The sequence below is a fragment of the Podarcis melisellensis genome (assembly GCF_964234715.1).
Source record: "Podarcis melisellensis genome assembly, chromosome: 6".
NCBI lineage: Eukaryota > Metazoa > Chordata > Lepidosauria > Squamata > Lacertidae > Podarcis > Podarcis melisellensis.
In genome coordinates, this window is record NC_138538.1 from 78,687,949 (window position 1) to 78,700,611 (window position 12,663).

The 12,663-nt window shown below is 40.2% G+C and overlaps 1 protein-coding gene across 4 annotated transcripts in view; it reads right to left on the minus strand.

The window, feature by feature from the left end:
• Positions 1-12,663, minus strand: part of VAV3 (vav guanine nucleotide exchange factor 3) — a 214,802-nt gene that overhangs the window by 84,807 nt on the left and 117,332 nt on the right. For all 4 annotated transcript variants that reach the window (XM_081917452.1, XM_081917449.1, XM_081917450.1 and 1 more), the window contains exons 9-15: positions 12,560-12,659; positions 11,667-11,762; positions 8,808-8,876; positions 7,588-7,674; positions 6,812-6,897; positions 5,904-6,036; positions 5,332-5,441 (exon numbers count right to left, since the gene is read on the minus strand). In XM_081917452.1, the coding sequence (XP_081773578.1) occupies positions 5,332-5,441; positions 5,904-6,036; positions 6,812-6,897; positions 7,588-7,674; positions 8,808-8,876; positions 11,667-11,762; positions 12,560-12,659 (681 nt within the window). The remainder of the gene's footprint in view (positions 1-5,331; positions 5,442-5,903; positions 6,037-6,811; positions 6,898-7,587; positions 7,675-8,807; positions 8,877-11,666; positions 11,763-12,559; positions 12,660-12,663) is intronic.

Genomic DNA, 12,663 nt, shown 5'->3' on the forward strand with positions numbered 1-12,663 from the left:
GGAATTGTATGCACAAGCACAGGTGTGTACATGCAATACACGCTTTGCTCATTAGGGCTGGGCAATATCTGGTTTTCAGCATCATGATATATCAACAGCTAAGCATCACGACATACAATATATCACAATGTCTGAAATAAATATAGAGCTTTGTAGAGACATAGGCTGGCTTCATGGTTTTCCCACATTGTGATTTTTGTATAGCACAAACACACATCATGATTAGCAATATATTGCCAGGTCAAAAACTATGAAACTGATATCACAATATGGACTGATATATCAATATATTGCCCAGCCCTAATGTTCATCTTTAGTTCACACTGATCCTGTTCCCAGCCACTATGAAAATAGGCCAATATGATAAATGCTTGGCATGAATCCAAATCAGCACAACATGGCTAGCCATTACATTAAAGCTGTGCTGCTCTATTTTGAGCCATCTGCAGTTGACAGTCTTCAAGGGCAACCCCCTTTAAGACCCATGGTAGTAGTCATAGGAACAGGCTGCCAAGGCATGCAGAAGGAGAGATATAATGCATCTGATAGCAATGTTGGGTAAGGTATTGCTACAGTATTTTCTTCTGCGTATCTTGGAAGGAGCCATCACCATGTGAAAACAGAAAAATGTTTGGTTTTTAATGGCCTGGAAGAGGGCTTGAATAATGAAGTGGAAAATTCTGCTGATGAAAAAAATTTCAGAGAGGATTAAGGAGGGTTGTGAGGAAGAGCCGGAAGACCCTAAAGAAATGAATGAGCTAGTCATCATCATGACAGGTGAAATTTAACCTAAGTGAGAGCTTAAGATGCTGCACAGTGGATTGAAATAGAAAGCTTCTGAGGTAAACTACATGCTGAGTTTACACTCTGATAAGTCCCAAGTCAAGCATCCACAGGCTCTCAAGCAAAGCTATCGGGATGTAATTGTGAACAGCTCAGTGAAACCATCTGTTCACTGCACAGCAGAGCGAGAGTGCATGCATGTGTGGTCCATGTGTGGGAATAACACAGTGCAGAAAATATACTGCCAGTAAATCAATATTTTACATCCTTGACTTGCATACTAACCTATACTGCTTCCTGATCCTCTCAGTGATGATTAAAACAATTTTTTTAAGGAAAGAACCCTGATGTTGATGAAGTTCATAATTATTATGAATTTGCCCAGCTCCCAATGCTCATCTGTATTACAAAGTTATCATTTCCCCCAAACATTATTTAACGCCAGCCCCTTACCTATGATAAACGTCACAGTGTCTGCCAGCCTTTTACGTCGTGAATTCTTCTTTGTTTGGGTCTTTTGAATGTTGCCCCTGCGTAGAATGGGCATATGAGCGGGTTGTGCTGAGCACTCCTACAGAATGCTTCTCTCTGATTTATTTTCACCCAATTGAATTTACTTCCAGTATCAAAGCCTGAAGTGAGTAGAGTTACCTCAGGGAAAGGACAGCTCTCACAAACACACCCGCTGTGATTTAAAATCGCACAATTACAGATTTAAAACCCCACAAAAAACATCTTCCTGCTTGTCTGTAACGGTTTTCATGCTATTGCTCAGTTTCAGGAAAATTCAGGGCTGGTACAACTTGTAGGCCATCTTTCATTATAGGCACTCATAGGTGGCACCTGAGGCACCAGAATTCAAGACAGGCTGGAAATGCCTCAAGATGGTCACAGCCCCACAATTCTACAATCTTTTCAGTTATAGGTCCACTGACTGAAGGTTCAGGGGAAGGATTGCAATCAGGAGAACGCTGAAATGGTCCTCTGAATGACAACAGAATAACTAAACCCACTGTTCTAAGTCAGCAGTGTAACTTAGAAAAGAAAATAAATCAATGTCAACAGCTCTCAGGAGACCTGCATATCCAATACTGTAGTTCTCCACACTTTTGCACCCCAGTTCACCACTCATCGGCATGCTAGTGAGTGAATGAGGAAGGGAAGCAAGGGACAAGCCTTTCTCCATTCTCCACATGCCCCCTGTCTCTACTCCAGTCACCGCCCCTTGCCAAGGAAGGGAAAGAGAAGGGTGTTTTGGGTGTGGAGGTTGGTGTCAAGGCATTTTGGAGATGTAGGTACGGTCATTTTTCTGTGCCTCAGATTGGCTTGGGGAAATGACCAAGTTCTTTTGGAGTTAGGGTAGTTTGAGTTGCTTTTTTTTTTTAAGAACACAGATAATTTTTTAAAAATCCTTAAACATAGAAACACAAACAAGAAACAGCAAGTGGTTTGTGCTTTCTGTCCCCACATAGATTACAGCATCTGAAGAAATTTATGTGGGGTTTTTCCCCCCCAGAGAGTCTGAATGCTCTTTTTTTAACGTTTTGAATCAGAAACAAACAAAGCAGAATAATAGTGTGTATCCCAAATATTCCTTATTTGGAGCCAGCCCCTCAAATGTGATGTAAGTCTTTTTTGCTTCCTAAGTGTTCGGAGGAGAAGGGAACGTGAAACAGTAACAGATATTTTAACAAATCCACAAGGGGATGTGGAAGAGCTTTAGTTGCATGGGAATGTAACTGAACATTAGTGGTTGCCAAATTTTGAAAGATAGGAATTACGTGTTTCGATATACAAAAATGAAAAGTACCAATGCAGCCTAGAAAGCAACACTGTAGATTGCTTTGGACCTGTGCTCTTTAGACTGCAGGCTGTCAGTCTTAAAGAAGAGTGTTCAGCCAGGTTTGGTGTGGACAGGGCCCCCAAGAGGAATGTATTGGCTGGGAAACCGCTAATCTAATTTTCAATCCAGAGTAAGCCAAAATGGAACCCACAGAGAAGTCAAGCGCATTAAGCTATAGTGAGCCTCCAAATCCCTTGGTTCTATTCAGTTATGATAATCAACAACAACAAATCACCTTTACTAAAGGAGGGTTATGAGTAGTGCTGCTTGTTGGCTGACGCCCAACACTTTTACAAGCCTGTGAGGTTTTAATAGCTGACAGCATACGTGCAGGAAAGCAGACAACTGGAAGGCATTAAAAGCACTAATGTCTTCATCAAAACAGCAGCAGAAGCTAAGTAAATCACTCACAGCGTCAATTGTTGGTTCACTTAAAATGTATGCAATGTGCTTGCTGGGTCATTTGAGCTGCATGATGTATTAAAGCTCCTGGTGGAAATAATCAAGTTCTTGCTATCTCAGTTTAGGAACACATGATAAAGTGCCAGCTTTTGGAAAAAGGAACTATTACCCAAGCAGAAGCAACACTTTCTTATATTGTCATCATCAGAAGCAAAGTTGGTGTCAAATAATAACTTAAAGGTTGAGCTACATACGAGGAGTCCCTGGCATGAATTGATTTGGTGCTACTCTTTCTCGGCTGCCCATCTATATAATATGGGGGTACAAATACTAAAACTACCTCACAAACTAAACTGCCTAACAATCATGTAACAAGGCAGTGAATTAAAAAAAACAAAAACACTGCAACAACATATGAAACCCAAACTAAGCCCCTGGGTCCCAAATCCTTTACCATACAATCCAAATGCAGGCTGAAATAACCCCACATCTTCAATGCTTTGTCAAGTACAGTGGTACCTCAGGTTAAGTACTTAATTCGTTCCGGAGACCCGTACTTAACCTGAAACTGTTCTTAACCTGAAGTACCACTTTAGCTAATGGAGCCTCCTGCTGCCGCCGCACCGCCGGAGCACAATTTCTGTTCTCATCCTGAAGCAAAGTTCTTAACCTGAAGCACTATTTCTGGGTTAGCGGAGTCTGTAACCTGAAGCGTATATAACCTGAAGCGTATGTAACCTGAGGTACCACTGTACATGGTGCAACAGTGTGTGTTTCAGACTAGAGTTGGGGAGAACCAGGTTGTAATCTCCACTCGGTTGTGAAGCGTAGATCATTCATTCTGTCTTAGTCTTACCAACCTCACAGGGCTGTGAAGAGGATGAAGTACATGCTACCTTGACATTGTTGGAGGAATGGATGGATAAAAATGTAATAAATAAGTATCAGGCCAGACATGGTAGTATACTAACCATGACTGAAAAGGCCCTTATTCCTGCGCTCACCTGTTGCACCTTAAATAGTGGGAGGACACAGAGCAGTGTCTCTGATATTGCTCTGAGGGCACAGGGCTAGTCTGTATGGGAAGTATGTTTCTGTTAAGTTGTGGGTGAACACATCAGACGACACAGCGATTCTTCAAACAGCTCTTGTTTATTCACAGGCCAGAACAGAACTGAACTGAAGGGTTCAGCCAGCCTGCTTATATAGAGCTCCACTAGAACGCAACAGTAACCACTTTCTGTAACTATCCAATCACTGAACGTCACTTTCAATCCCTTATTTGCATATGTGGACCTGAGTGAAAACCATCTACAGTATCTCCCTGCTGGCCCAGGGTGAGAAGTTCAGTACATAACAGTTTTCTTCCAAACAAACCAGAAATGGAAGCCATGGCTGGTACTTGGCCTATCACAAAGCCATTATGTGGTTTGTTTCCTCCCTTGTGTGCCAACAACAGGAGCAGAGTGAGGAGAAAAGCAGAGGCTTTTGAGCAGCGAACACCAGCCTACTGCACATCACATGAAATCCAGGTTTACTGATAACTATGATTTAATGACAATTGAACCAGGAGGTGTAAATCTTCTGTACCGAAGACGAATGGAAATCCTTGGAAAAAATGGTGATGGAAATCCCTTGTTCCTAAGCTACAAAGCGGCTCCTCTCAAGAGTTTTATTTATTTATTGTTAGAGCTTTATTTGGTACTTCATGAAGTAAATCAGAAATCAAAGAAATGGCATAATAATTGATTGGGGGCGGAGGGGGGGAGAGGCTGTTGGCAAACGTAAGATACAAAACAGATATAGTTCCAATGTGGAGCACACACTTTTTATATTTCTTTGAAAGGATTCTGTAATACATAAACTGTTGTTGTTGTTGTTGTGTTAAAAAGCAGAGAATCAAATCCTTGAAGATAAATTTAATAAAACCAAGAAACTTGATCCAAATACCACATAATAAATTAGTTAGAAGCCACTAGGAAAAATGCCAGCATCCCCATCTCCCTTAGTAATACATTTTAGTTTACCAAGGCAATGATAGCAAAATCAGCCACAATTATGTTAAATATTTATTGCTAAATCCATTAATATGTTCCCTAGATACTGGTGCACTAAGGCATAAGCTTTAGAGGAAAGTGGGCTACCAAAACATAGCTTAGAGCTCCCTCTTCCTTTCTTTGGAAGAATTTCGCTTTTGGCAGCTTGGAGGCTTTTGAGGCAAGTATATTGGAGATGACTGCATGGTCAAAAACACTGTCAAATCATTGGTGCATTATGAAATTAATTACATGTGCAATACTCACAGTGCCATTTCAAACTGCTCCAGCCACTTTTTCTTCAAATCTTTCGTTTTGCAGTAGAATTCTAGTCCATTTTGGCCTTGTATGTGGATGAGGTAGAAGCCATAGGACCACTGTTTAAAGGACAAGGCAATGCAAAGGTTATCTGTGAAGAATTCATGTGCAGCTGCTTCAGAACTTCTGAAGGCCAAACACTGCCTATTTCCAGTCCAATGACAATGACTAATATATAGCAGTAATAACTAGCATTTACATAAAGCTTTAGTGTGTTTCCATAGCTTCATACAACACAATTTATGTGTCTACTCAGTCGTCATACACATTTTAGAGCCATTAGAAATACTATGCAGAATAAGGTAATAACATTCATGATTCCAGGTGTTATGTTTTTGAGGGGGGGCCCCTCCACCCACATAAAAAGGTCCTTATACAAAGTAAACAAAACATTTATTTCTGATGGGGGTTTGTGGGTAAATAAACATGGAAGGGAATGCTTTAAACCTCTTAAATACTGCAAAGCTTTACAAATTTCAGCAGAACATCTTATGGATGAAGAAAAATCCTATACTTTTTACCTTTTTGTTCTCTTTGTCTGTGGTGGGGTTATTGGCTATTTTGTATTCCTGAAGATCAATTATTTCCTTCATTTCATAATTATCACCTCGCCGTTTGCATACAATTACAGCCAAGTCAAATAAGAATATATGCCTGTGAAGCAGAAAATATAATCAGATGTCATAAGCTGTCTTTTCCAATATTACCTGAATTCCAACAGCAATTGTCACACATTATATGTACATTATATGTACAGCACATTGATAAATGTCAAATATCCCTGCACGGCAACCATTAAATCCCATGGTCATATGTCAGGTTCTGCAGGAAATCATATGGCAAAAACCTTCTAATGTTGCTAAATATACTGATCTTAAATATTGCTATCCAATATCTAAGTCAAATATCTGAATATTGAAAGAATATTACAGATCAAAATTCACAGGGGATAAATTTAAGGTTCAGTCGAAAAGTGTGGGACCTTATTAATAAAGCATGATCTCACCAAACTAAGAGAGTTTACATTTCATCAGTCTTTCAAGGTACACATGGATGGGGTAGAACAAGTACAGCAACTACTTTAAAGAAGGCAACCCTCAGTAATATGTGCAATATAACTATCCCTGCCTTGAGAAGTGACTTGCTAAGAGAAGGCAGTTCTGTAACTAGAACATTTTTTGCCTAAGGAGCACTGCCCCTGCCTGCAAACAAATGGCACCTTTTGCTTGAAAAACAAAACCTACAAAAATCAGGACAGTCCTAGTATAGTTGGAGCTTTATCCAAAATATGGAGGTAAATTAAACCTCTTGTTGCACAACAATTTAACATACACAACAGTTCTGCCATATTTCAAGAGCATTTATCCAGTGTAAATGACACACCTTGTTTTGCTTTGTTTTAAAAAAGAAAGCCTCATACTCTGCTCACCTATCCTGCCTTGCCCTTTTGTCCAGAGTTGTTATTCTTATTTCACCATCACCCTGTGGTCGTCCATACAGTAAAAGTGACTGGTTCTGAAAATGTAAGAATAGCATAAATTACTTAAGAGTTCACTGGCAGCATCTTTTCTTCAAGAACCACCTTGGTGCTATGAACCTATCCAAGCTATATTTTTTTTAAAAAAACAAAAATTGTCCCCCAAGCTACTCCAAAGATTCTTTTTAGAGCCACTTAAGATTGCAGAGTGGCAGAAATAAGAAAGCAACATTGCCTTTTCCAGTTTCACCAAAGTTTTCCACCACTGTAATCTCCATCACCCTGCAAACATGCAAGAAGCTCTCTTGGTCCCTTCTGGCCTGATTGACCTATATACTTTCAGGTCAACCATCAGACTCCTGCCTTGCCTTTAGTGCTGATCTAGGTTATTTACATCCCTCAGCTTCCATGTTCCTCTTCTTCCAACTTCCTTATTTACCTGATTACTGCTTTCCTGCATCTATGTTCCAGCCCCACTTACAACATCTTGGCTCTGCCTCTGGACCTGCCATTCATCCTGCCTCTCTCAGTTGGCCCCAGAACTCCACTCTGACTCCAATTCCAGCCCTGCCAGGATTTTCACTCTCAGCTCTCTGTGTGCTCAAGCTCAGACTTTCCCTTTGTCCAAGCTCCTACTTTTAAGAATGAAGCAGCGGAAAGATCACCCCGAAAAGGAACAGTAAAATCAACATACAAAGTTTGAAGGGTAACACGAGACAGAGACATACCAAATTCTCAATTGATGACTGAAATTGTTTAATTTCACGGAGGGTTTCATTATCTCGCTTCACTTCATTTACATACTGTGCCAAGTCCTAAAACACAGAAGAGAGATATCTGAGGTGCAACAGCCATGGGCTAAATTGTTACACTTAATTAGATAAACTGACTGCTAAGAGACACTTCCCAAGCTACAGTAGAAGCAGTTATGTATTAAAACATTAGCAGGTACAAACTGTACATAAATATAAATTGTGAGACACATCACCCACCCTGCATATAATGTGGACAGTACCATGTGTCAGGTCAATCAAGTTTCCTTGACTAATTTTTCTGTAGTGAGGGAGAAGTGGGAGATGAACAGCCTGCTCATACTTCCTTTGTGAGGCAGAGAGAACATAGCACACCTTTAAGTGTAAACCTCTTTCTACCACAGTGTGAGAACACACAGTATGCTTAAGATAGTCAAAAACCAAATAAGGCTCAGAACTAAGAGCTCCAGAAACAATTGAATCATATAGCAAGAGCTCATATGCTCACTTCGAAAACTGAACATGAAAGCTTTTTTTCAGAAAATCTTCCTGCAGCAACACAGTTAGAATGGCTGCAAGACTGATCTCCCTCCATGAACTGACTCAACAGATAATATAAAGCTAGGAATAAAACTAGAGATGTGTAGTCAAACCAATTATGCATGCCATGCACATAGATGATTTAGATGGGGTCATAGCTCAACTACAGAGCATCTGCTTCCTATCTAGAAGATATGAGATTCAATCCCAGCATCTGCAAGGAGGGCTGAGAGAGACTTGGTGCCTGAGACTCTAGAGAGGTGTTGCCGGTTAGTGTAGACTATACTGAACTAGAACCCATGGTCTGGCTCAGTGTGTAAGTCAGTTTCTTATATAGCTTTGCATTATATTTTGTGCTTTAAATAAGAGAAACAATGTGCAATCAAGCGGACTGAAGTTAACATGCATTTGACACACAACAAAGCTATAGAGTCTTTTCCTTTCAAACATCAATATTAATTTGTTCTGATGAGCTTGGCTCTGAATTGGGAAAACTCTGCACCTGCTTTTGGGTATTAGTGAACATATGAGCTGGTGTGCAGTAATGCAGAAACAACATGTTACAGGTAGATATATATTTAATTTCTCTCCAGAAAAGACTCTTACAATTTTACGCCAGAGAGAGTTTACATATCCAATCTGTTAGTTGCACTTACCTTCATTGCATCAAGTGCCTGTTTCAGATTGTTCTTCTCAGTTTGGTCACTAGTATGTTTTACCAACTCCTGTATTGAAGAATACACAGACATTTCTTGTGATAGCTATCGGCCATTCAAGACATTTTTAAAAATGCTGAACTTATCAGTATTTAAAAACAGAACCATTTTGCCGTAGGAAGAAAATGATGGGCTGATCTCATCATTATCTGTAAAAGCCCATAATATGAGGTCACGTATCTTATGCATATGCTATATCCCACATGCTTTTATTCAAGACATGAAGCGAAACACGGTTTTCACTATTAAAGCCTATATCTGGAATGTTGCCCTCCACATAACAGTACCAAATCTAAGGATCTGAAAAACAGCCTTCTCAATAACTTTGAGATTAAATTTTCATGTTTTACCCTCAGAGGGGATTATGCTGATATCCCCTTCCTCCTATACCCTGTGTGCTTTTGTGTAACTGATCTACACTTCCCCATACTTATTTACAAACACTTCAAAATTGATATGTAACTCCTAAAATCTCACAAGGCAAATTATTCCCTAACTCATCCTCAATAGCCAATCCTTTTACATGTTTAGTTGCCTTTCTCCATTACTGGACTGCGTATTCAAGGATATCATGGAAAGCAGATTTCTTTCAAGAATCCTTTCATTCTTGAGCATCAAGGAAAAGGCAGAAATTTAGATGGGCCTTTCTGCCTAAAATTTCCTATCTAGGTTTCAGCCTTAATGGGAATGGCTACAAATACTTCAAGTAGCACTGGAAAGTACTATAACAAGAATTAGGGGGGAAAGTAAATGTTTGGAAGGGGAATTAGACCAGTTTACTGAACTGAGCCCCCATTGCAATCAGTGACTAACTTGTATCATTGGTTTCAGACAATGCAGGACCCTTCTGAAATATACATTTAAGGGAGTATCATAGCACCTTAAGCAGTCATGGCTTCCACAATGAATCCTAAGGATTGTAGTTTTTTTAAGTGTGCTGAGAGTTGTTAGAAAGTTTCCAATCCTCTCATAAGAACTACAATTCCCAGAGTTCCCTAGGAGGAAGGATTAACTGTTAAACCATGCTGGAAACTCAGTTCACTCAGATGCATTTCAGGAAGCATGATATACACATTGGAAAAGAACACTGCAAAAGGGAAGGGGGGGAAATTGCTTCTTGCACAGGTAGAAGTTCTTTTTAAAATGACGTTTTATAAGCATCAGCAAAGCTGACAGTCTAATGGAGTAATATATTTCCTTGCAACTGAACTAATGAGTCTCCCAGCACAGCTATCAAATGATATTTATAGGACTCTCTAGCCTCATTATAGGACTAACTGCACAGAAGCCACAAGCTCCATGGGTTATAATGGGAAGCATTCAAAATAACTATTGCTTTATTATAATTCAGTACAGCAAGAAAATAGGCTAGGAAGTGCTTGAGCCTTGTCCAGCTTCAACTTCAAAAAGCAGAGGCACGGATGAAAAGCATCACCTAGCATCAGCTTGGTAGCACTATCTGAATGCACCAGATTATTTTATTATTGTTTTGCTGTATTTTGACTCAAGTTACTGCGAAATCAGCCTTAAATTATTGTCCAACAGGCTTAGGGAATCTTTCTAAATAATGGCACTCTTCTGTGGTTTATTCTCAGTGTTTTACTGCAATTATCATGCGACTTGAAATCCCTGGGGCAAGTTGCCCACCCCTTGACAGGTGCATCATTAATACAACTCTCTGCATGAGTCAGGACCATCATGCTGTTCTTGCCAATGAACGTCAGTGACATGGCTCATGGGTGGGGAAACTCACAATGTGAAAACACTGACTAGCTCAATGCAACAAGCTGTAGCCCTTGGCAAGCAGGTGATGAGGCGGAGGGGGTAAGGTTAAGATCACACCTGCACATGCAATCTCTCTCTTAAGACCACCACCACTATTGCATCTCTTTGTTTCACAAGCATGAAAAAGAGAGAGAAACAGTCAGTGATTGTGATCATATTAAGACAGAAACAGAGATTATCTGCAAGGGAATGAAGCCATGGGCGGGGGGGGGGGGAGGTTGCCCTGTACTAAATGATACAATGTGTAGCAGGTGTGCTGCTTATTTTATTTTGATTTTATTCTGTGACTGGTGTTATTCTCTTTTAGAGAAAGACTTGACATCTTTCCACAGGGCCTGCAAGACGGAGCTATTCCACCAGGCCTTTGGCCAAGGCACAGTCTGACACCCCCCCCTCCTTCTGTAATCCTCATAGAACTCTAACCCAATGGTTGTCATTAATTTGATTGTGAATTGAATCTAGAATGTATTTTAATTAATTGATTGTGCGATTTTATATACACTGTGCTATTTTTACCTGTTGTTAGCAGCTCTGAGCCTGGCTTTGGATGGGGAGGGTGGGATACAAATAAAAATTATTATTATTATTATTTTCTTGTTGCAATGAGAAAAAAACTGAATAAGCTAAGGAGACTGGAAGTGGGGAGAGAACTAGCACTGATCCTGAGAGACAACTATGTTGCATATCAAGGGAAGATACAATAACAACAACAACAACAGAGGCAAGTACTCCACACCAAAGAGGGCGAGCGTACAGCCACTGGAAAGGAAACAAAGAAAACCAACAAAAGAAAGCAGAGTAAATTTGGCATGGTATTCTGAATGGCACTAGGTTTAGGACTTCTGACCTACCACTTTGTGCTTTGAATGGAAAACAAAATCTGTGGCACTAACATGACCACTATTCGAACTGGAAAAGTTCCATAATAGCTGTGCTAGTTGGGCGGCAACCTGAGCTACTGGTTGAGAACTGATAAAAACAGTGTGAAGTTCATATAATTTAAAGGTGAAGTACCTGGAGCAGAAGATGGTATTTCAGAACTCGCTGCATTGGAACCACAAGAAGATCCCGCAAAGTAAACTTCCCATTATTGGCTCTTTTGGAACATTCCTATTTAAAGAAGCAAAGGGTTCGATATGACTTGGTATAATCAATGCAGCAAAGTGACATCTTTAATTTTCTGAAGCAGGCAGACCAGTTATCCAAACTGGTGGCAACAGGTAGAGTTCTGAGGTTACAGAATGGACTGTATCACATAAGAACATAAGGTCTGCAGGATCAAGCGAATGGGCCCATCTGGTCCAGTATCTTACTCTCACAGCAGCCGGTTGCTTATGGAATTCCAAAGCAGGACCTGAGTGCAACAGCACTCTCTAACTCATGATTCCTGGGAACTGGCATTCAGAAGCACACTGCCTCCAACAGTGGAGACAGAACATAACCATGATGGCTAGTAGGCATTAATAACCTTATCCTCCATGAATTTGTCTCTTCAGACAAGAGGTGATGGGGTGCTTTTTCATACTCTCTTGTATAACAACTCCCCCCATATAAAAATGCATGACAGCAAGAAGTGGGATAGGTTACAACATTTCTACCTGAAATGTGGGAGGGTTTTTTCCTCCTATGGGAAAAAATTCAAACATGGCATCCTCCATGGGCAATTCACTCTACCACCTCAGGATCCTACCACAGGCCTAACTCCAATTTTGTAGAAATGAACTCATAAGACATAGATTGAAATATAGGGTTGTCAGTCACTGAAATTAATGGACTAAATTATGTGCATTGACTTCAGCGGGTCACTGTGGGTAGAACGTAGGTGAATACAATCCATACTCTCCATGCTACGATTCGAGATCAAGGTACAGTTTGTTTGTTTTTAAGAAGAGAAATTGCAGTGATACCTCCAGTTTCAATTTAACATCTTCTTTGGTCTTGGAAATGTTATCCAAACAGGATATGGCTGTTTCTACTTGACTGCAGTACTGCCCATAAATAACTAATCTAG